Here is a 24,175-nt window from a genome sequence, read left to right as displayed (position 1 = left end):
TTATGCTTAAAGAGTGGTTCGATATTGATAAGAACAGACAATTTTGGGTAATTAAAAATATTTTTCAAAATTTTTAAATGTTTTGATAGCTCTTAAAAATACTTCTGAAAACACGCATAAAATCCAGTACATTTTAATTTAACTGATGCAGAGAATTCCAATAAGCAACTCAAGAAATATATGAAACTGCCCCTCCCAACATAATTGGATGCTTTTTAAGGTCAACAAAGGTTCAATCCCCAGATTTATTATACTAAAAGAATATGTAACTATTCCCATCTTTTTGACCTGAAATAGCAGATGGAAAGTTTCTTTTTTTAGAGTACCCGTGAACAGTTCATTATTGGAGACGGGGTGAGACCTGTAGTTTAGAGAATTAGAGCAGTGGCTCCGAACTACGGTGTTGGACTTCGAATCCCTCCTTCCTTGCCCATAAAGGGAACAACTTTTCCCTCTTTTAAGTAAAACAATTTTCTTTAAAATAAATGGATCAAAAACACAAATAAAAAAATATATATAGATTTTGAAATATATAATGCAACCATAGTAAACACATATGTGTTCCTTTCCAATATAAAGAAAAGTGTGGCAGCAAAAACAAGCATCTAAAAGATGGCAGCAATTTTTTCTTCATGTCATGCTCTTCCTCTAATCATCCTCTTCCTAATTTCTCTCTTTCCCTATCAATCCTTTTCCCAACAGTCGTATTTGGGAAAGGAGACGAGCTGTTCTATCAACAACAATTCGACGCCACAAGAATACGTGTGCACTGATTCTATTTACTCATGTGATTCTTATTTTGCCTTCAAATATGGTGCTCAATTTGATGCCTTTTATTACTTCAATATAACATTAAGGAACAATAATAATTTGTCTATTGCTCAGGTGTGGTCATGTTCATGTTTTGGTCATTCCTATCAATATATCATCGACTACACTATTAAAAGTGGTGATAGTTATGAAAAGATAGCGTATGATATTTTTCAAGGCTTGACGAGCTGTTCGGCGTTGAAAAATAAGAACGACGACTATCCCCTTAATAGTACTGCAGCGATAGGCAGAAGGCTCGAAGTTCCACTGCGATGTGCTTGTCCTACCAAAGCTCAAAATGCTAGTAGGATTGACAACTTGGTTGTGTATATGCTGCAACTAAATGAGACCATTGGATCCGTGGCGAGGGCTTTTGGGGTTGAGGAGAAAAGCGTGTTGGAAGCGAATATGCTTTCAAATTGGAGCCACATATATCCATTTACGCCTATTTTGGTTCCATTGGGTAAAGATGACACTTGCAGAATATATCCTTACGGCGATTGCAGCTCTAACTCCAATTCGTACCTTCTTCCATTTATTTTCCTATACCTGGTCACGATTCCAATAGGTTTATCTCTTTCTTTTTATTTTGATATTTCGTTATACCATTTTCTTTTTTTTTTTTCCTTTTGTTTTGATGGCTAATTAACTTGCTAACATCTTTTTACTTGCATTGAAGGTGGTCTAATAACATTAGCATGTTGTTTCTTTTGCGGATGCAAAGGAAATCAACTACTTCTCAAGAAAAGAAGACGCAAACTTTATAAGAAAAAGTTTTTCAAACAAAATGGTGGCTTCTTATTGCAGCAGAAGCTACTTGAAGATAGTGAAAGAGTAAAAGTGTTTACAGAGGAAGAACTTGAACAAGCAACAGATAACTACAGTGACAGTAGATTACTTGGTCAAGGAGGATATGGCACGGTTTATAAAGGGATGCTCCGTGATAACACTACTGTTGCAATCAAAAGGTCAAAGCAAATCGAGACAAGCTGGATCGAACAGTTCATCAATGAAGTAATTGTCCTTTCTCAAATTAACCACAGAAATATTGTTAGGCTTCTGGGTTGTTGTTTAGAAACTGAGTTTCCGTTGTTAGTTTATGAATTTGTTCCTAATGGGACGCTTTCGCACCATATTCACGAGGAAAATCTTGAAGATTCACCTCTTTCATGGGAAGCTCGTCTTAGAATCGCTTCTGAAGTTGCAGGAGCTATATCTTACATGCATTCTGCTGCTTCAATTCCTATCTATCACAGAGATATCAAATCTTTAAACATACTTTTGGATGATAACTTTAGTGCAAAAGTTTCTGATTTTGGAACATCTAGATTTGTGTCATGTGATCAATCACATCTCACTACGAAAGTGTTGGGAACTTTTGGATATATAGATCCGGAGTACTTCAGATCAAGTCAATACACTGAAAAGAGTGACGTATATAGCTTTGGAGTATTAGTGGTGGAACTTTTAACTGGGAAGCTACCGGTTTCTTTTGCAAGGGATGATGGTAGAAATCTGTTAGATCATTTCATTTCATTGGTAAAGACTGATCAGCTTATCGAAATTTTAGATTTTATAGTAGCCACAGAAGAAATTATGGACGTTGTTAACCATGTTGCTACACTTGCCACAAAATGTTTAAGATCAAATGGGAAGGAAAGGCCAACGATGAAACAAGTATATTTGGAACTAGAAGGATTAAGGAAGTCTCAAGATTGTCCAGAAATTAGCGAAGAAGTTCAATCAATTCGAACTTCTTCATCGTTCTCTCGAGAGGATGGGGATGACGACGACCTTACAGATGATAGTACCATCATATCCATTGAAACAACCATAGCATGACTATGTAGCCATTGAATTTTTAAATTTCCATGCGTTGTGCCTCTAAATATTCCTGTGAACACTAAGACTTTGGATCCTTCTTTTTGTGTGTATTTGTTTGTAATTATTGTAGGAGTGTGTGGTTTTTTAAATATTAGATTATGTTAATTGAATTAGATTGATTTTATATTTACTCGTTTAAAGTAATTAAATTGTTAGATTTTGAAATTTAGGACCAAATAAAACTTTAGATTGATTTTATATTTACTAGTTTAAAGTAATTAAACTACTATCTTTTGTATTTTGATTAAGTTTTATTTGGTCCGCAATTTAGTCCTTAGTCCTTAATATTTAATATTTAGAAACTTTCCTAATAGCAAACCACCATTAGCGTTCTCAACGTCTGGAAAATTTATAATACCCATTTTCCTACTTTTTCCAATCAAATTATTTAATTTCAATTTTAAGAATCGAACATATTTTAATTCTCAGTTTTAAATTGTGGTGCTTGGCCTTATCATTCCAGTGTCTTCTTTAGTGATTTAATTCTAAAACAATTGACTTGACTAATCACTAATTAATGTTTTGAATGTGTTTAATTAGTTATTACATAATTATATAAAAATTTGCAAATGATATTTTTGTATTTTGAATTAATGATAACAAGAAGAAGATAAGAAAGGGTAAAATGAATAGAGTTTTGTGGAATTCTTTCCATTTTAATCATAAAAGTTTGAAAATATTTTAATGGACAACGACCTATCTTGACTTTTAATTTTAAATTGTGCAAGTCTATTATGAATTCATTGACTTTTTTAGTAATTTAATTCTTATAACGTTGAATAAGCAATCGACTTCATTAATTATTAAAACAACTATAAATTAAAGATAAAACAATCTTAAACTTTATGTTTTGAATTAATGATAAAAAGAAGATAAAGAATGTTAAAATGAATTGATTTTGTGGTATTCTTTCCATTTTGATCAGAAAATTTTGAAAAAAAAAAATTGTTGTGTGTTTATGCAGGAATTTGCACAACGGTTCTTCACGAATCGAGCTCGAACCCGGTCTCCGATTCCGACCTGAACACAAGAGTGGAACTGCACAAGAGGGTAAGCACTCCGACGCTCAAGTCAGTATAGATCAGACTCCTTATTTAGTTCGAGGTGAGGTTGGATACCTGAGCGTGAAATAAAGCTCTCTATTTATAGGTGACGGATCCGATAGCACACACAACCGGCAGTTTTATGTCTTTTCTCATATCGGACCTGTCGGGTTCCGAACAGGTCGGACCCCAGTCAGGTCGAACTTTGGTGCCCATATTTCATCTTTTAAGGGGCAAACCCGGTCACCTCGGCGGGGCCGAGGTGGACCTAAGCAATCCTTTTTATCTAATTTCTTCAAACACGAATAAGGGTCCTCCATGTGTCCTGGGTACGTTTACCCCCAAACATTGGCCCCCCTCTCTGTTAGGTTCGATCTCGACCTGACAGAGAAGTTCATTTGAATCTATTTTGGACACGTGGCGACTTTCCATTTGTAGACGGAATATGACCGTTGCGGAATACGTTTCGACCTGCCAGGTTGTCAGAGCACTCAAGCGTTTCGCCGTTGCGTATCCCGAGAAGATCCCAGCCGCTCGTTGATTACACGTGTACGGCGCAGAGGTTTTTCCGATCAGCTATAAATAGTCCCGAAACTTCAGGTCAAACCTTACGTTTCCTGAATTTCTAGAGTTCGATCTGAAAGCAGCTCGAACCCTTCCTATAGGTCAGTCGCTTTTCCTTGCTTTTATACTTCTTTCAGACATGGTAGTTTTCTTATCTTCCCCCTCCAGTAGTGATAGTCTGGGTAGTTTAGGTCGGACAATAAGTAGTTCGCCCCCCAAACCAAGTGACACTGGGGAGGTCTTAGCTCGTAGGTTAGAGTCCGAGCTGGAAGAGATAGAGAACTTTAGGTTCTCGGATAACGGAGAGGATAGCGATACCTCCACCTCGGGCCAGGGTTTGGAGTACCCTTCTAGGATGCCCGAGCATTATCTTGGACCCCTTCGTAGGGGGTTTAACATTTCGAATGACATCCTCCTTAGGATTCCGGAGGAAGGGGAAAGAGCTGACAATCCTCCAGAGGGATGGGTCACTCTTTATTTGAAAATGTTTGAGTACGGCCTCAGACTTCCTCTCCATCCCTTTGCTCAGGAGTTCTTAAACCGAACTGGACTTGCTCCTGCTCAAGTGGCCCCCAATGGGTGGGGTGTCATTTTTGCTTTAGCCATTCTTTTTTGGTTGCGAGCTCGGGATGACGACGAGGCCGAGCTGCTAAGTGTTGATCAGCTCCTTGGGTGTTTTGAGGCTAAGAGGATAGCCAAAAAACCTGGTCGGTACTATATGTGTGTGAGGAAAGGCGCAGGTGGCATAGTCAAGGGGCCGACCTCCATCAAGGGATGGGTAGGAAAGTGGTTCTTTGCCTCGGGTGAGTGGCTGACAAAGGACGAGTCAGGTCGTCCCTTCTTTGACATGCCTGCTAGGTTTGGGAACCTAGGTATGGAGTCTTTCTTGTTTTCTTTTTTCTTTCAGCTTCTTGATATTTGCATCTAACTCGAACTTTTTGTTTACTTTGTGCAGTATCGATCAAGCCGATTCCCGAGCTCGATCAAGCCACTTTCGACACCCTCAAGTTCTACAAGGAGAACTTCCCCAAGGGCAGGAAGATCGGAACCTTAGTCACCGACAAGCTTCTCTTGGAGTCGGGGCTTCTTGACTACAACCCTCTAGTTCGGCCAATCGAAGCTTCAAGGCCAAACTCTGAACTCGGTAAGTCGTGCTCGACCTAGGTCTTAATTTCATCTTTCCTTCGATCCCTAATTTTATGCTTGTTTATTTTGCAGCAATGGTGTGCGGATTCACTGGGAGTGTGAAGCGCAAGTCCAAGGGTCGTGCTCACGCCCTCAAGACTGTGGTGGGGACTGAACCGGTGACGCCTACGGTGCCACGGACTGAGGCTCAGGGTAACTCTAGGCTTTCTTCTGCAGTCCCCACCCCTGTGATCGAACTAGACTTGTCTGGGGGTCGATCTGAAGAGAAGCGTCCGAGGGAAGAGTCCGAGACGCTTGACGTATCTCCCCTAAACGAAGTGAGGGGAGAGTCGCCTTTGAGGAGAAGAAGAAAGAAGAAGAAGGCCTCCTCCTCCTCGAAAGCTGGGGCTCGTGGGACTCCGCCTACGAGGCATGCTGATTTGGTAGATGACCCCGAAGCTCGGATGGGGGGGACATTCGATGTGCGAACGCGGTTCAGGATGGAACCGTCAAGCTCCGGGGTGAAGGACCAGGTGTCCCGCATCTCGGCCACGTGCTTGGACCGCTGCCTGAAGAGAGCATCCAAGTTCGTGAGTGATCCTGGGTCTGTACTGCAGAGGACCATTGACAACGCTGCCGAGGTAAGATCTACTTTGCATCACTTATTATTATTATTTTTTCTTTTCTCGATTCACAGCTTGATCTAACCATTGTGTTCCTTGACTTTCGCAGGCGTTTGTCGCTTCCATTCATTCAGCTATTATGGTCAAGGCTGAGCTGGATGGAAGGGAGGCTTTGGCAGCAAAGGAGAGGGAGAACTCTTCTGCTGCCTTAGAGGCTGCCACCACGCTGAAGGGCGAGCTGCTAAAGGCCCAAGGCGAGGTGGGTATCTTAAGGGCCGAGGTGGATGCCAAGGCCGAGCTTTTGAAGAAGGAGGGTGAAAAGCACAAGGCCCACCTCCGAGCAGCCCATGCGATTACCAAGGGGCTGGAGAAGGAGAAATTCCAACTCTTGAAGGAGAAGGACGATCTCGCTCAGGTCCTTGAGGGGAAGGATACCTCAATTGGGCGCCTCACAGCCGAGCTTAAAGACCTGAAGGAGCGCCTAACCAATGGATCTCTACTGGAGGAGTCGTTCAGGCAACACCTGGACTTCGATGGGTTTGCCAAGGACTTCAGCGACGCCGGCTTCAAGTTCCTGATGAAGGGCATTGCTGCCGACATGCCCCACCTTCAGATCGATCTCAGCAATCTCAAGAAGAAATATTCTGAGAAGTGGGCTTCTGGGCCTAATGGGACTCCTGGCCCCCAATCGCTGGTGGTCAAGTACGTCAGGGAGCTGGACTCTGACTACTCCGACATGGAAGAAGAGGATGCTCCTAGCCAAGAGCCCAATGAGATCGGCACAACGCAAGAGGAGGTTCCTTCCCAGCAGGATGGATCTCAGGAGGTTAACCTTCTAGGCTCCGAGGGCGAGCTGTCCTCCCACCTCGGAAGTAGCTGAAGCTCTCTTTCCTTCTATCTTTATATATTTTTTTGTAAGTCTTTGGGCAGAGCTGCAAGGTATATAAGCCTTAGCTCTGTCCTTTTTAATCAATGAAACTTCCATTTCTCCATTTCTGTCTGTTCTTTTACTACTTTTCCGTTTAAGAATCTTTTTAAACTTGCTTGTATAAGTTGGAACTTATGAAGGAACAAATTCATCTCGCACTTCTAACCCATAACTTTTGTAAGTTTAAAGGCTTGTGAGATAACTTTTTTCACATCGCACCTCTTTCCTAAGGTTTGAATTTGAGAGTCTCTTTTATTAATCTTTAATATTTCTCCTCGAACTCGGAAGTCCGAAAGAACACTAAGCAATTGGAACTTTCTACATCGCACATTTAACTTGTACGTTCAAAGGGTTGAATTTTGTGTCCATAGTTAATATTCACATCGCACCTCGAACCCGTAGGTTTAGAGGATTGAATTTCTTAAACCTTCAACATCGCACCTTTAACTTAAGCGTTAAAAGGATTGAATTTTGGTTCGTAATTGATTTTGACATCGCACCTCGAACCTGTGATCGAATTTGATCAATTTTTGCCCTTACTTTGCCGATTTTCAGTCTTATGGGAGTCCGTGGCCCCCATTTAATTTCTAATCGAACTCGGAGTTATGAAATTAAGTAACCCATTTATTGAAAGTTCCGCCCCTCGAAAATTTTTACAAGCCCATTTTGGGACTATTTTAACATTTCAGGGGTAATAGCGCTTCAAGTGCTCCGCGTTCCATGGATGCGCAAGCACTCTTCCTTCCAGGTCAGCCAGCATATAAGTTCCAGGTCGGACTATGCCTTTGACTTCGAATGGTCCCTCCCAACTTGGGTCAAAGGTGCCAACATGACTCTGAATTTTTCTTAAGACTAAATGTCCAATTTGGAAGCTTCGAGGTCAAACTCGGGCATTGTAATGTCTGGCCATTCTGTTCTGATACTCTGCTAAGCGCAGCTAAGCCATTTCCCTTTTCCCTTCCAATAAGTCCAGGTTAAGGAGTAGCTCTTCCTCGTTCTTTGTTGGCTCGTACTGTTCTACCCTGTCTGTTGGTATGCCGATCTCGACTGGTACAACAGCTTCGGAGCCAAAGGCTGGCGAGAACGGAGTTTCGCCAGTTGATTCTCTTGGGGTGGTTCGATATGACCACAAAACTTCAGGTAGCTCCTCGGCCCACCTTCCCTTTCTGGAGTCCAACCTTAGCTTGAGTCCTCGCTTTATGATCTTGTTTACCGCTTCGACTTGTCCATTCGCTTTTGGATGCGCAGGGGACGAACTGAGGTGGCTTATACCAAGTTTTCTGCAAAAGTCCTTGAACTTTGCATTGTCAAATTGTTTTCCGTTGTCCGTCACAATAGCATTGGGTATGCCAAAGCGGCACACAATGTTTGTCCATATGAATGACGTGACTCTGGACTCTGTGATGTGGGATAGTGCCTCGGCTTCAGCCCACTTAGTGAAGTAGTCCACAGCGACCACGGCGAACTTTGTTTGTCCTTTGCCTAGAGGAAAACGACCTATGATGTCCACCCCCCATTGCGCAAATGGCCATGGGGACGAGATGGGGGTGAGCAGTTCGGGGGGTTGATGGATAATGTTTGCAAAACGCTGGCAATTGTCACAAGCTTTCACAAACTGCTTTGCATCCTGCTCGACACTGGGCCAATAGTACCCTTGTCGAACCACCTTGGCCGATAATGACCTAGCGCCAGAGTGGTTTCCACACACCCCTTCATGAACTTCCCTAAGAATGTAAAGGCCTTCTTCGGGAGTCACACACTTGAGGAGAGGCAGGGAGAAGCCACGTCGGTACAACATTCCTTCTCGGAGTGTGAACCGAGCTGCTCTTCGCGTCATCTTCTTTTGCTCCTTCGGATCTTGCGGTGGGTTCCTTTGATGAACTCCACGATTGGGTCCATCCAAGTGAGTGATGGAGTATCAACCTCCATTACATCTGGCTCCAAGATTGAAGGAGTGTCCAAGATTTCGACCAGGTCGGTCTCGTATGCTGATGCCAATTTAGCTAAGGCATCTGCATTAGAGTTCTCAAATCTTGGAACTTGACTCACCTCGCAAGTCCCGCACTGGGCGAGGTGCGATCTGACCTTGCTCAGATATTTTTCCATCCGGGGTCCTTCGCTTGGTACTCCTCCTTGATCTGATTTACAATTAGCTGGGAGTCACTAAAGACCTTTATGTGATTGGCCCCCAGTCCTTTGGCAACGCGCAGGCCTGCTAGGAGTGCTTCGTACTCGGCCTCATTATTTGACGTCTGAAAGTTGAACCGCAGAGCATATTCGAATCGCTCACCTCCTGGTGCGAGCAAGAGGATTCCTGCCCCGCACCCCCTCTCGTTAGAAGATCCATCAACGAAGATCGTCCATGGGAGGTCGGACTTGACCAACTGAGGTGGTGGAGTGAGCTCTGCGATAAAATCGGCCACTACTTGTCCTTTCATCGCAGTTCTGGGCTCGAACTGGATGTCGTACTCGCTCAATTCCAATGCCCACTTCATCAGACGCCCTGATGTTTCAGGCTTAAGGAAGATATTCTTCAGGGGCAAGTTTGTAAGTACTACGACCGTGTGCGCTTGGAAGTACGGCCTAAGTCTTCGGGCCGAGGTGACTAAAGCGAGGGCCAGCTTCTCCATTTGGGGATATCTCGGCCTCGGTCATGGCCTTACTGGTGTAATAAACGGGGCTTTGGCTCGCACCCTCCTGCTTGATCAGTTCCGAGCTGACGGCGCTAGCAGATACCGCCAAGTACAAATGGAGTTTTTCCCCTGGTAATGGCTTTGCGAGTAGAGGTGCCGAGCAGAGATAGTCTTTTAACTGCCCTAGCGCTTGCTCACACTCTTCCGTTCATTCGAACGGTCCCTTCTTCCTAAGAACTTTGAAGAACGGAAGACATTTGTCCGTCGATCTTGACACGAACCTATTCAAGGCTGCAATCCTGCCATTGAGGCACTGAAGCTGCTTTAGAGTCTTGGGTACCTCCATCTCGAGCACGACCTTTATCTTCTCTGGGTTAGCCTCAATCCCACGGTTATTTACCATAAAACCAAGGAATTTTCCCGAGGAGACACCGAAGGCACACTTGGTCGGATTGAGCTTCATTTGGTACTTGCTAGCACTCCAAAAGCTTCGGTCATATCGGAAAGATGCGACTTTGACTGCTTGCTCTTGACAAGCATGTCGTCCACATACACTTCCATATTCCGACCGATCTGCTTGGCAAACATTTTGTTCACCATCCTTTGGTAGGTCGCACCCGCATTCTTTAGGCCAAAAGGCATCACCTTGTAGTAGTACAGACCTTGGTCTGTTATGAACGCGGTGTGATCTTGGTCTGGCAAATGCATTTTAATTTGGTTGTATCCGGAGTAGGCATCCATGAAGGTGAGTAGCTCGTGCCCGGCTGTTGCGTCCACGAGCTGGTCGATCCTTGGAAGGGGGAAGCAACCCTTTGGGCACGCCTTATTTAAACTAGTGAAGTCCACGCACATCCTCCACTTCCCGTTGGACTTTTTAACTAATACTACATTAGAGAGCCACTCGGGATACACAATTTCTCGTATATATTCAGCTTTTAAAAGTTTGTTTACTTCCTCAACAATTACATCACTCCTCTCTTTATTTACAGGTGTTCTTTTTTGCTTTACAGGTCGGAATGATGGGTCTATGTTAAGGCGATGCACCATGATCTTCGGGTAGATACCAGGCATGTCCTCGTGAGACCATGCGAAGACGTCCGAGTTAGACCTGAGGAAGTTGATCAGTTCTTCCCTGTCAGTGGCCCCCAGCTTGGTTCCTATGCTTACTTGTTTTTCGGGGCTAAGTAAAAGAACAAGCTCGAGCTCCTCTGTTGGCGGGGAGAACTGCCTTTTGCCTCCCTTTGACAGGTCGGCCTCTTACTCCTGCAGCTTGCCACGATTGGTTTGTTCTTCCAGGACGCATACCACCGACCCTTTAAGCGCGGATGCATAATATTCCTGTGAGGTTTTTTGTTCACCTCGGACCGTGCCCACCCCATTCGGGGTTGAGTACTTCAAAACTTGATGCAGTGTGGAGGGGACGGCCCGAAATGAGTGGATGATGGGTCTCCCGAAAATGGCGTTATAGGCCGATCTGCCGTCGATCACTACGAACTCGCCCATCTGCGTTACTTGGATAGCATCTTGCCCGATAGTTACCGGCAGCTCAATGCACCCTTCTGGGGAGACCGATTCTCCAGAGAATCCAACCAAGGGTGTTGGACTCTTCTTCAACTATGACCTGGTCCATCCCAAGGCAAGATATGTTGGGAGAGACAAGATGTTGGCAGATGCGCCTCCATCAATCAGTTGTCTTCGGACCAGGACGTGGTCGATGAGAAGAGCGATCACAAGCACGTCATTATGGGGCAAATGGACCCCCTCTAGATCGGCATCGCCGAAACTGATGGAGCAAGTGGGCTTCTGCTCCCTGATGATACATACCTTACGTCTGGCCTCGCGAGCTAACTCTTTCCTTTTGTTTCCGGACTGGCCTCCACTCGGGCCCCCGAAAATAGTGTTGATGACCGCAGGTCGGTCATGCCGGCGAGGCGGCGTTCTTGAACGCTTCCTCTCTTCTTTCTTTTCGACCAAGTTAGACCTCGGTTTGCCCACAAATTTTTTGAATTAGCCATCTTGAATGAGATCTTCAATCTGACGCTTCAATTCTCAGCAACTTGTTGTATTGTGGCCGTGATCGAGATGAAAACGACAGTACTTGTCTTTGTTACGTTTTTCTGGGTCTCCACAGAGCTTCTCGGGTCGCTTGAGGAGCTTTTCCATCCTAGTCTCCTCAATGTTTGTAAGTATTTCAAAGATTGGGATGGTGGTCGGGGTATAACGTTCGTAAGGTCGGCTTCGATTGGGGCCACCGTCCGACCTGCGATACTCAATTCGGCTACTGGAGGAGGATGGACCCTTATCCTTGGACTTGACATCAGGCCTCCTCGTCTCCTGGTTCAATTTCTTCTGGTCGATCCGCTTCTCACGTCGGCCAGTTTTGGTTCGGAGTAGCTCCTGTCCATCAATGACTTTTTTCGCCTTCTGCAATACTTCGGCGAAGGTGGCTGGAGCCTCCTCTCCAAGTTTTACTGTCAAGGTCTCATCGGCCAGGCCGGTGAGGAAGTAGCACATGGCCGAATCATCGGAGTAGTGCGCGACCTTAAGCTGCTCCTCCTAGAACCGTGTGACATATTCTCTCAGCGTCTCTCCTTCCTTCTGTCTAATGATGGCGAGGTGAGTCGCTGTTTTTCTATCGTAATGTCGAGAAGGGAACTGGCTAATGAACTCCTTTCTCAGCTGAGAATAGGTCGATATCGACCTAGCCGGCAGTCTTCGGTACCACAGGCGTGCGCTGCCGGTAAGAGCGATCTGGAAGGCGTGGCATTTTATTGCATCCATTGTCGCTTGAAAATCCATGAGGCTCTCGAAGACCTCAACATAGTCTTTGGGGTCCTTAGACCCATCATAGGGCTTCATAGTGGGAGTCTTGAACTTCGGAGGGATTGGGGCCTCCATAATATCCGAAGTGAATGGCGATTCTCCCAAGTCGCCATCGTTAAATGAGCTTTCCTTCTTCTCGCACCTGGCTTTGAGTGCCTCGACCTGCTCATCGAACCTGTGTTTCATCATGTCGAATTCTTCCCTGGTGATCACAACTTCTGGTGTTAGAGGCTTGTATTTCGATTGAGCCTTTAGGTTCGAGTTGGAGAATTCTCGGGAGTAGGAAGGAGAGTCTTCCGGCTCCCGAGATGCTCTCTTCTTCTTTTCAGTGAGATGCTTTCTCATATCGTTATCCCGCAAGCTGTAATCCACTCCTTCATCGTTGGGAATGGGCTCGCGATCGCCAGGTTGGATAGATGGAGCTCCCTTTTCACCGGGTGCGCCCGGGGCTATAGAGGGAGACGCAGTTCGGTTAGCACGCGTTGCCTCGACGTACATCTCTTCCATTGTGCGCAACCGATGGCGCATATCATCAACTCGCGCTGGAGAGTAGACAGAGCTTCAGGGTCTGCTGCCTGGTTGGCCCTTTGGGAGGTCTTTCTCGACGTCCCTCCTCGGCCTCTGTTGGCCTTTGAGGGTTTCGGGTGAGCAGGCGGTAGCTCTTGGTTCGCATGGCGGGCAGATCTGTGCGGCAGATCTCCCTCTTGCCCTGCTCGGACCTAATCCTCCACTATTCTTGCACCGAGGTCTCGTTGAGGGTCGTTATCAGCGTTCACACCCCTCTGTTCTGTCGTATTGGCAGAGTTTGCTGGATGCACCATTTTTGCGTATTATTTTTTTTAGATCGGGATGACTTAAGATGTCTTCCCACAGACGGCGCCAAATGTTTATGCAGGAATTTGCACAATGGTTCTTCACGAATCGAGCTCGAACCCGGTCTCCGGTTCCGACCTGAACACAAGAGTGGACCTGCACAAGAGGGTATGGACTCCTTATTTAGTTCGAGGTGAGACTCGATACCTGAGCGTGAAATGAAGCCCTCTATTTATAGGTGACGGATCCAACAGCACACACGACCGGCGTTACATGTCTTTTCTCATATCGGACCTGTCGGGTTCCGAACAGGTCGGACCCCAGTCAGGTCGAACTTTGGTGCCCATACTTCATCTTTTAAGGGGCAAACCCGGTCACCTCGGTGGGGCCGAGGTGGACCTAAGCAATCATTTTTATCTAATTTCTTCAAACACGAATAAGGGTCCTCCACGTGTCCCGGGTACGTTTACCCCCAAACATTGTGGATAAGGACATATCTCAATTTTTAATTTTAAATTCTACTACTGATAGAAATCCCTCATCAATTCATTGACTTTTTAAATAATTGAATACAATGCAATATTGAGTCAGCAATCCACTTGACTGGACATCAAGGAGAATATCATTTTTTATGGTTAGCTAATTATTACAATAATTACAAAGGTACATAGTTTTTGAAAATTAACATCCGGTATAATTTCCCGTTCCACATAATATATTCACATGCAATCACAATATGTAAATAAGGAAGAAAATTGTAAAGAACAAGAAAACGACACAGCAAAATCGTACTGGTTCACGACTAAGAGCTACGTTGAGTCTTCTACTCAGATGTGAGTAATTAAATAATAATGTTAAGATTTGGATTAAATAACTCTCTCCAATAATATCCTCTACAGGTACCAACAAAATCCCTTTAACTTGTAAGTATTATAAACTCAATAATACTTATGTACAATAATGAAAAACTCAAAAGATAGTCAAGATACAATTATCCCAATAAAGACGATCTTGATTTGTCAAAGCTTCTACCAAATACCTCAAGCCGCTGCCTCAAATTAGCTGTCAAAAACCCCAAAAGTGGCTGCTATATATACCACTCACGGCTGTTTTGTTTTTACTGCCGCCATAGCCATCAACTCCCACGATTTTCTTCTTCTCACGGCTGTAAACAAAAAACAAAAGTATACTTACCTATATAACTATCTTGCGGCAGACCTAAAAATCTTGTATAGCTAAAAGGTAGTTGGCCTTGTGTTTTCTAGGCCCAATGCCTTTGAGCACCCTTATAATTTATTCACGATATCAGTGATCACATTAATGTGGGAATTTACTGAAGTTTCCTCCTCCACGTCAATATTAAAATACTTCGTCCATAGAAGTATTTTTGTATTGGCAGGAGGTTTTTCATACTTGTCTTGCAAGACCTTCAATAGTTCTTTTGATGTAGTCTCTTTCGCCACCAAATTGCAAACATTCTGATGTTTGCAACGACTTGCTCATCCATCTCATTCCAATCCTTGTCAGTCATCCTTGCTAGCCTCTCCCCTGAAGTCACTACAAGAAAGTTGAGCTGTTTCGAGCACCTTTTATCGAAGGTTATTGAATCCTTTGAAAAATAGTACATTTATCAACAAAGATTTAACGCCTTTGAAAAATATATGATGTTTTTAAAAACACTTTGAAAATCTTACACTTTTTACCGAAGGTTATTAAAAACCTTCGAAAAAGATAACATTTATCAACAAATTCCACAAACCTTTAGAAATTGTATTATCTTTTACGAAGGTATTTTGAAAACCTTAGAAAATTATACACTATTTTATCGAAGGTTATTGAAAACCTTTGAAAAACATTGCATTTATCAACAAATATTTGAAGCCTTTGAAAAATATAGAATCTTTTATCGAAGTTTTTTAGAAAACCTTCGAAGCACCTTTTAACAAAGGTTATTAAAAACTTTAGAAAAAGATACACATTTATGAACATATTTCATAAACCTTTAGAGATTGTGTTATCTTTTATTGAATCTATTTTGAAGATCTTTGAAAATTATTCACATTTTTATCGAAGGTTATTAAAAACTTTTGAAAAACAATACATTTATCAACAGATATTTAAAGCCTTTGAAAAATATATCATCTTTTATCAAAGGATTTTGGAAAACTTTCGAAAATTATGCACTTTTTATCAAAGATTATCACCAACCTTAAAAAAAAGATACATATTTATGAACAAGTTTCATAAACCTCTAGAAATTGTGTTATCTTTTATCGAAGGTATTTTAAAGGCCTTCGAAAATTATTCCAAATTATTTCACTATTTCACCAACGGTTATTGAAAACCTTTAACATATAGTATAACATTTGAAAAAACCTTTGACATATTAACATTTGAAAAATATATTATTGAAGGTGCTTAAAAATCTTTAAATAAAATTATGTACTTTTATTGAAGGTTATAAAAAACTTATAATTTTTATTCTTAATTCGAATGTTGATTTTACAGCCACCATCGTCGATGCTTCCAGTTTCTCATTCGTATTTCCGACGTCAATTTCTGAAACCTCGAGGTTTTTACTATTTGTTCACAGAGAGATTAGAGGCGATCGACAGCGGTAAAGAATAATGACTTGTTCGTCGATAATTTGATGGATAGTGTAGATTTTGCCTCCGGGAAACTGTTTTAGATGAAGGCAATCGACCTCTACACTTCTGGTGCGCCTTGCAATTCCTTTTTCGATTCTTAATTTTGTGTGTAATTTTATCAAGAGGACATTGTTTGCTTTAATTGTTCCTATGCGAACTCTATTTCAAACTTCGATTGCAACTTCCCCACTCTATTCGTTTTCGTTTGTGAATATAGTGAAATATATAATATTCATTTTATGTTCGATCTGGTGGAAGATTCACTTTGAAAAGATCATTGTCGGATCGAGAATTGAAAATTATGAGTATTACATGGAAAGATCGGAATCGAATGGATTATGATGGAAAGAATTGGGTTTTAGGAATCGACGCTTATCAGATAATCGGGATGAAATCGACTTAATTCTTGACGTAATTGATATATATCTATATATATATATAAATGTCACTATTAGGAGAAACTTTGTGTTCCATTTTTACCCTCTCATTTTAACTGTTTTCACTGTTCTTTTGATTGTACTTGTATAATTTAAATACAAATTTTCTCTCTCCATTTCTCTCTCTCCATTTCTCTCTTCTCCCCCTCAGGATCCCACTCCTTAAAATTCCCCTCTCCCTTCATTTATGCCATAATACCTTCTAGTGTTTCATCTTCATATTTCAATTTTGCCATATACTATGAATCAAGACTATAATTAGAAGATTATTAATGCTTCATTATCTTTATTCCATTTAACTTCTAAAAACTCTTCATCTTCTTCATCTTTTCGAGAGACATATATATACATAGTGGGTGAGATAAATACAAAATGCAAACGGGAGAGCACTAAAAAACTTGCGAGAAAGTGAGATTTTCGTTCTCACCATACTTAACCAAAGGGCATAGTAGAAGTCGTTACAGGGAAGACAGAGGGCATAACAGTTGTAGTCGAGGTCGCAAAATGTTGTTGCTTTAAACTTGTATGCTAGGGGCGTGATCGAGAGAGGGAACGGTAGTGGCGAGCCAGAAGGAGAAAGCTGTTGAGACAGTAGCGGCACTGGATAGAAAAAGACGACATATACTGAAAGGCGATACGCGCGTGAAGGGAAAGGAGAGAGAAAAATAGGTTTTTATAATTTGTGCATTTATGTTTAGAAATACAAAATCCTTGTAGTCGGACTTTGTTATTAGCTGAAGTTTATGGTTGAGCTACATATGATTATATTGGGTCGGTATAGGTAAAAATAGGTGAGAGCTATAGTAGGTAATTATTAAGTAACTTTCCCACTTCTAATTTAGAAATAAAGTCCAATAAATAATGTATTGTATTATATAAAACAATTATTAATTTCATTAACATGTTTAAATTCAGTTTCAATTTTGTTGAATAATTAATTATCCTTTATTTTGAAATTATAATTACAAAAAAAATTGTAAGTAAATAATATATTTTGATATTTTTTGACGATAAATGAAGAATTGTAATTAATCCCGATAAAATATTTTTATAAAAAATCATGATAAAATATAATACGTAGTTTAACATTCATGCAATATCGTATGTGTTGATTTAAATTCCAATAAAAAAATATTCATATGAAAAAAAGGATTATCTAAAATATTCACGTAAATAAATAATTATGAATCGTAAAAGGTACCATAAATAAATGAATAGAAAATATGTTTAAATCAATATTTTGTATTAATTAAAATTAATATAATATAATACGAATATCTAAAATATTCATATAATAATAATAAAATGACGAAACCAACATCTTCAATTTTATAAAATTAGGTTACATTGTAATTTATCACTTTTTTTAATTCAATTTTTTGTAGTGTGTGTGTATATAAGTTTCAAAATTGAGCTCACTGGAAGATTTCGTAGAGGGCTTCAGAGTTCCCCCAATTCCCATAAGTTTTGACGATGTAATCTTACACTGCTATACACTTTTACTGAACATATACACTAAAAGCTGAACCAAATTACCCATACGATTAATTTTTGTTGTTATTAATTTTAGTTGTTATTATTGTTGACATTTAACACTTTCCTCCTCCAATATGGATCCTAATGTTTTCCCACTTTGGACCATGCTTCCTCAATCTCATCATACGACATTTAATTACTTCAACTCTGTGAGATATTTGCTCTAAATTTATTCCTGCTTTAGATCTATAAATAATTGAAATTTAGTAGTGATACAACTTGTAATTATTAATATAATATAGTAAATGTTAAGTTCATTAATCTCTATCATCAAATGAAAAACTGATATTAATTTTTTGGCGCATATCAAGTAGGTGAGTTTATGCATATTTATCTAATACTATTTTAAGATGCTATCTTGTAAGTCATTAGATGATATCATTCGAGCAAGTAAAATCTTGACTAGAGTTTCGTCATTGGCGGCCTTTTCCATTTATAGCAAGTTTCTTGATAGCTTGAGTGCTAGGGAGAAATGAATTGAGCGTCTAGATTGAGTAGTAGTATTTATGTTCTGATGTTTCATTCTCTATGAAGAATGACATGGTGGTGGGATGCCTTTTTTAAGAGATAACTTGTATTTCTCTCATTATGTTTTGATGGTTTGGATGAAATCTTACTTTGATTGTTTCCTTAGCTTGCCTCTGGTGAAGTTTTTGGTCTTGATCAACCGATTGCATTGAAACTATTGGGATCTGAAAGGTCATTCAAGCACTTGAAGGCAAGTTTGGGTGTTTTAAATAACTTTCAGTATTGCTTTGTGGATCATTTGATTGCAAGGTATTTCTTTAGTCACTCATAAAGTTTAAAGTTTAGCCTGTATCAATTTTATTACCCTTGATGTCTTGAGAACAGTTAAAAATAATAAGAACTTGCAAGTCGGTTCTATTTTGGACCATCTTCCAACTATCTGAATGTTATCGAGGTATATTAAAGTTATGCATTGATATCTCCACATATGCCCGTGTTGTTATGGAATTTGAGGACTCCATTTTTCCTTTGTTGAGGGAGGTGGTAATAAAGCATTGATCCCTTAAGAAGCATTCCAAGATGCAGAATGGGCTCTTTCGATAGGAGAAATCCTCGAGGGTTGGGAATGGAACGAGTTAGTATGTTAGATATAAATGGGCAGATATTTATCGAGCAGGTACATTAATTGATTCTTTGGTGAGATTCATTAATTGATCCGACAACTTTGGTACACGAGGTGAATGAAAATAACTCGAGAAAATGGTAAGTACATGATATGATATGCGTCTCTAATCCTTTCCTTTTTATTTTCCTGTAAATCTTTCATTTCATATGTCGTTTGGTGCTTTAGTGTCTTTTTATTCTTTCAATTATGGTGTCTGTAGAATGTTTGTGTTTTTGTTCTTTTATTAAATGCACTTGTTGCCTGTTATTTGTTCAAAATACCGTGACTACTTGTTGGTCATTTTTGCCATAATTATTGATGAAAAGTAATTTAATTTTTCTAAAAGAAATTATTATTAGTTTCATATTAATTTCATATTCTATTATTGACTTGATTTTTTTCGAAGGTTTTACATATGTCAATAAATAACTTTTTTTCGAAGGTTTGAAAATGGTTGAAAATAGGATTATGATCGTTGGAAAATAATAAAAACCTTTGAAAAAAGTAATTGAAACCATCTAATTATTGACAACTAGTTTAACAATTATCAAAGATTTATAACTTTTGAAAAATGTGAATTTTTGAAGGCTAATTGTACCTTTGAAAAATATGGAATTTTGATAGTTAACAAAACCTTTGAAAAAGCTTTTTCGACGGGACCTATTTCGACCCTTTTTGAAGGTTGAGTAAACCTTTGAAAAACGATTTATCGAAGGTTCATTTTATACTTTTCCAAAGGTGTTGACCTTTGAAAATACTCAATTTTCTTGTAGTGAGTCTTGTGTATCTTCTTGCACGAAAGAATATCCTTTACCTGCATCTTCCAAAAACTGAAATTTTCTCCGATGAACTTCAGAATCCCTTCATAATAATGGTGTGCGTGATATTTGTCTCCATTGTTAACGGTCTGGTATAATTTTTCCTTCCACATAAAATATTCACACACGACCACAATATGCAAATAAGAAAGAAAACTGTAAAGAACAAGAAAACAACACAGTAAAATTATTATAGGGGTTCACCACTAAAGACTACATCCAGTAGTCCACTTAGTTGCAGGTAATTCAATAATAATGTTAAGAATCGGATTACAATAACTCTCCCCAATAATTTCTCCTAGAGGTCCCAACAAAAACCCCCTAGCTTCCTATTCTAAACCTAATAATACTTAGGTACAAGAATAAAAAACTCACAAGATAATCAAGATACAATTACCCCAATAAAGACCATCTTGATTTGCCCAGGCCTCTACCAACTATCCCGAGCCACCGCCTCAAATTAACTACCAAAAACCCCAAAAGTGGCTGCTGTATATACCTCTCACGACTGTTTTGTTTTTACTACCACCCTAGCCGTCAACTCCCACAATTTTCTTCTTCTCACGACTGTAAACAAAAAACAAAAGTACACTTACCTATATAAAGTATCTTGGGGCAGACCTGAAAATCTGGAATAACTAAAAGGTAGTTGGCCTTTTGTTTTCTGGCCCAATACCTTTTAGCACCCTCATTTATTTTGTTTTTTTTTCTTCCTATTACTTTGTCTCCATTCCCAACACAATGACTATGATTTAATAATATTTGTAGTTTTTTTTTTTTTTACTTTTTTAACTTTTTTTCGAACGTGGGCATTGATTTTGAAAAAAAAAAAAACATATTAATACAGTTAAGGCCGCATATAAAATTTTAAAATTTAATATCTGGTTAACTTTAGAATTAATAAAGGTTAACTGCCAACCTGACTAGCTCAACCGTGAAGAGATTTTACTCCTTTTTTAGGGTCAAAGATTCAATCTCCTATTCCACATTTACCCTTAAATAGATAAAACACTTGTTACTATCTTTAAAGTTGATAGTTTGATCTTCTACCCCTGCATTATTATAAAATTCATTTGATTACTTTTCCATTTTTTTTATTAAAGGTTTAAATACTATTTTGGTGCTTTAACTTTTAACGTTTTATTCATTACGGTTTCTGTACATTTAATTATTTGAAAATGTCTATTTTATTCAACGTTCTTTTAAAAAGTGATGTTGGAGCCTTAATTTTCTTCTTTTGTTTAACAGATAATATCTTGGTAGGGCTGTTTTAGAATTATTTATATAAATGTCTAAATCTCTATAAATTTACACTTTTAGATTTCTGCAGGTAAGATTTTAATTTAATTCTATACTTACCCCTATTTATTGCATTTTCATTTATTAATGAATTTGAATTTTTTAAATATTAAATTGTTATTTCCATAAATTAAAATCACAATCATTTAATAAATGTGGGCCCCGTAGATATTATGTCAATTCAAATTCCTTAATTCTCTCTTCCAAATCCCTCAAATAAAATTTATTCCATTTTTTAAAAATTCGTTCACTTCCCTTGTTTCTCATTTTTTTCTTCTATTTTTTCTTCTTCGTTCACCGCCCAGGGATTTTCTTCTTCGTTCACCGCCCATGGATTTTCTCCTTCGTTCACCGCCCACCGTTTTTCTTCTTCGTTCACTTCCAAGGTTTCTCGTTTTTTTCTTCCATTTTTTCTTCTTCGCTACGGTGCTACGAACAGTTTCCCTTCGATTTCTGCTATGGTCCACGGTGCTACAATGTTTCAAAATGGTAATCTAAATTTTCTGCACTCCTCTCACATTCGAACTTGTTCAAAAAAAAAAAAAATCAGTATGCTGTTTGCACGCCACTGCCAAGAGAAACAATCCTATTTCAAGGCCAAAACGAAGTTCTATAAGACATGGTATAAAGTATAACATATTTAATATATAATATATCCGATATAACATAGACTACACATCATGAGATATAAAATTTATCCGTTTGTATTGATGTAAATCCTTAACGGTATATATCCAATAGATTTTTAACTTTAAATCACCATCCGTATATATCGAGATACATAAATCTTGATATATAATATATATCCTTATCTAAACACTATATATCCCCACACATACGTTACTCAGAACAAACGAATAAAGAAAAATATACTCGTATATACCAATGTAATACTGAAGTTCCTATGTAAAATTCAGATGTATTATATATCCTAATACATTTTCCATGGAAATTGTTCCTAGATATATATTATATATCCTAATCAGTATCACTATATTATATATACTCAAATATACACTGTTATAAAGGATAATAGCAGATAGGAATAGATAATGGAAACGGAGAGCAATATATTTTGTCAAAAAAAGAAACCTAAATTGAGCATATACAATAAGAAATATATACCTCGATTCTGTGAAAAATTGAAACGATGTTGACCTATAAATGCGACAGAGGCCGTCGGAGATGAGAAGCTTGGGTACGTAGTCGGTGACGGAGATGTAGCCGGTGACAAAAAAAAAGAAGATGTTGCCCTATAAATGCGACGGAGACGTAGCCGGTGTCGAGTTGCCCTATAAATGCGACGTAAGGCGCCGAAGATAACGTTGATGAGAACCTTGAAGATGAGAAGTCTTCTGAAGCAACCGGCAGAGATGACGGAGATGATGGGCAAGTCTTCTGATGGTTGGGTTTCCGTCGAAGCGGTGAAGATGAAGATGAAGAGGTTATGAAAATTTGTTTTCTAAAAATAGTGGGTTACGAAATTGTGGATTCTAACAATCTGAATTAGCTTAATTTTAGGGATTTGGTATATTTTAATAAGTATTTACCAATTTCATATATTATTAATGATTTAATATTGAGATGGATATATTAGTAATTTCTATTATGGGTACCATCAATTTTGGGAATTATGTTAGACAAAAATGTAAATTCTTTAACTTTCAATCCTTTTACGTAATTAGGTCTCCTAAATAGACCATCTATGTACTAATCCCTTTGTTTAATTTGATCATAGTTTCAATATGACACTACACTAAATAAAATTCTTGAAATATAACATAAGGGTATATTAAAGGGTTTCTATCGTGTATATAATTTTTATTAAAATTTCACAAAAATGACCAAAATGGTAATTTTTTAAAAGTATAGAGACAAAGGTTGAAGATCGCCTCAAAAATTGGTCTATCCCCAAGATAGATCCAAATCAGGTTTACAATAAATACTTTCAATTTCTCCCAGCAGGATGTTATTATCATCACCGAGGAGAACGTGGCTATGAAGGATGAATTCACAGAAATCACCCTTCTCCCTGAAGAGACCCTCTTCAAGGTCAGAAACAAATTCAAATACCTCCATATTGGATGTGTCCAAGTAGCCTTGAAACCTCTCTTCAGAGAAGGCTTAGATGTCCCAATCTATCTCGCCCTACGAGATAAAAGGCATCTCAACTTCACTCCCTCTCTGCTAGGGATCGTCGAATCAAATCTGGTTCAAGGACCAGTTTACTTCAACTGCAAACCAGGACTTACCGTCTCCCTTCAAGATAAGAACATTATGGACGTACTATGTCTAGATGTTCATTCCGAAGGACTGGAGCTAAAAGACGGATCCCTTCCGTTTGCTGTTTCCTACCGCATCTATTACAAATTGATGCATACCAACCTCTCTCCAAAAGCACTCGGTGTCTCTCCAAAAGGTTACACCATGCTAATGGAAGTCAATCTCGAAAAATCTTCGATGACCATTCCGAAGACACTTCGATGGGATGAAATCTCTAGAAACACTATCTGGAGACTTCAAGCAGTTTCAGCCCCCGCTAGAAGAACTAATACGGAGGCATCAATCACCGAATTTCCAGATGGAAATGTCGAAGTTCAATTCAATTCTGAGGCAAGATATCCCAGAATTAGAGAAGTTATGAGCAGCCGCCGAAGCGTATCTTCAGATGCAAGATCAGTGAGCAATATTAATAGATCTTTTAAAAGATCTGAATCCATGCAAGCGTCGGTAGATTTTACCCATCTGATCCCAGATGTTCAATACGAAGAAGGATCTCTATCTCCAACTCAATCCGACATGGAAAGGAGAACTGAATCCGCCTTCAATCAAATAAACGTAATCTCAAAACCTGAGAAGCGTTATGAAGAACTATACAGCAAATACATCGATATGTGGATTGCTGCACCAAAAGAAACAAGGAAACCTGTCATGACCATTGGAGATTTCGCTTCAAAGATACAAGAACGAGAGCTGGTTAGAAACGAAGCTCTAGTCAAAAGGCTTCAAGCCGATGGACAGGTAGCAGTCATAAGAAACGGCACCGTCTGGGTCATAGC

The 24,175-nt window shown here is 39.6% G+C and overlaps 2 protein-coding genes across 2 annotated transcripts; both read left to right on the top strand.

Annotated features, from left to right (window-relative positions):
- The first annotated feature begins 566 nt into the window (after positions 1-566).
- On the top strand, positions 567-2,841 carry LOC111019884 (wall-associated receptor kinase-like 1). The gene is made up of 3 exons (XM_022296407.2): positions 567-762; positions 886-1,378; positions 1,490-2,841. The coding sequence occupies exons 1-3, from the start codon at positions 613-615 to the stop codon at positions 2,650-2,652; spliced, it is 1,806 nt and encodes a 601-aa protein (XP_022152099.1). The 5' UTR covers positions 567-612; the 3' UTR covers positions 2,653-2,841.
- Positions 2,842-5,148: 2,307 nt separating this feature from the next.
- On the top strand, positions 5,149-6,990 carry LOC111019909 (uncharacterized). Its single transcript, XM_022296427.2, has 4 exons — positions 5,149-5,173; positions 5,257-5,445; positions 5,520-6,067; positions 6,159-6,990. The coding sequence occupies exons 1-4, from the start codon at positions 5,149-5,151 to the stop codon at positions 6,927-6,929; spliced, it is 1,533 nt and encodes a 510-aa protein (XP_022152119.2). The 3' UTR covers positions 6,930-6,990.
- Positions 6,991-24,175: the final 17,185 nt, after the last annotated feature.

This window comes from Momordica charantia (assembly GCF_013281855.1).
Source record: "Momordica charantia cultivar OHB3-1 chromosome 6 unlocalized genomic scaffold, Mcharantia_2.0 BLBB01000006.1, whole genome shotgun sequence".
Classification (NCBI taxonomy): domain Eukaryota; kingdom Viridiplantae; phylum Streptophyta; class Magnoliopsida; order Cucurbitales; family Cucurbitaceae; genus Momordica; species Momordica charantia.
This window is presented reverse-complemented; position numbering and strand designations above follow the sequence as displayed.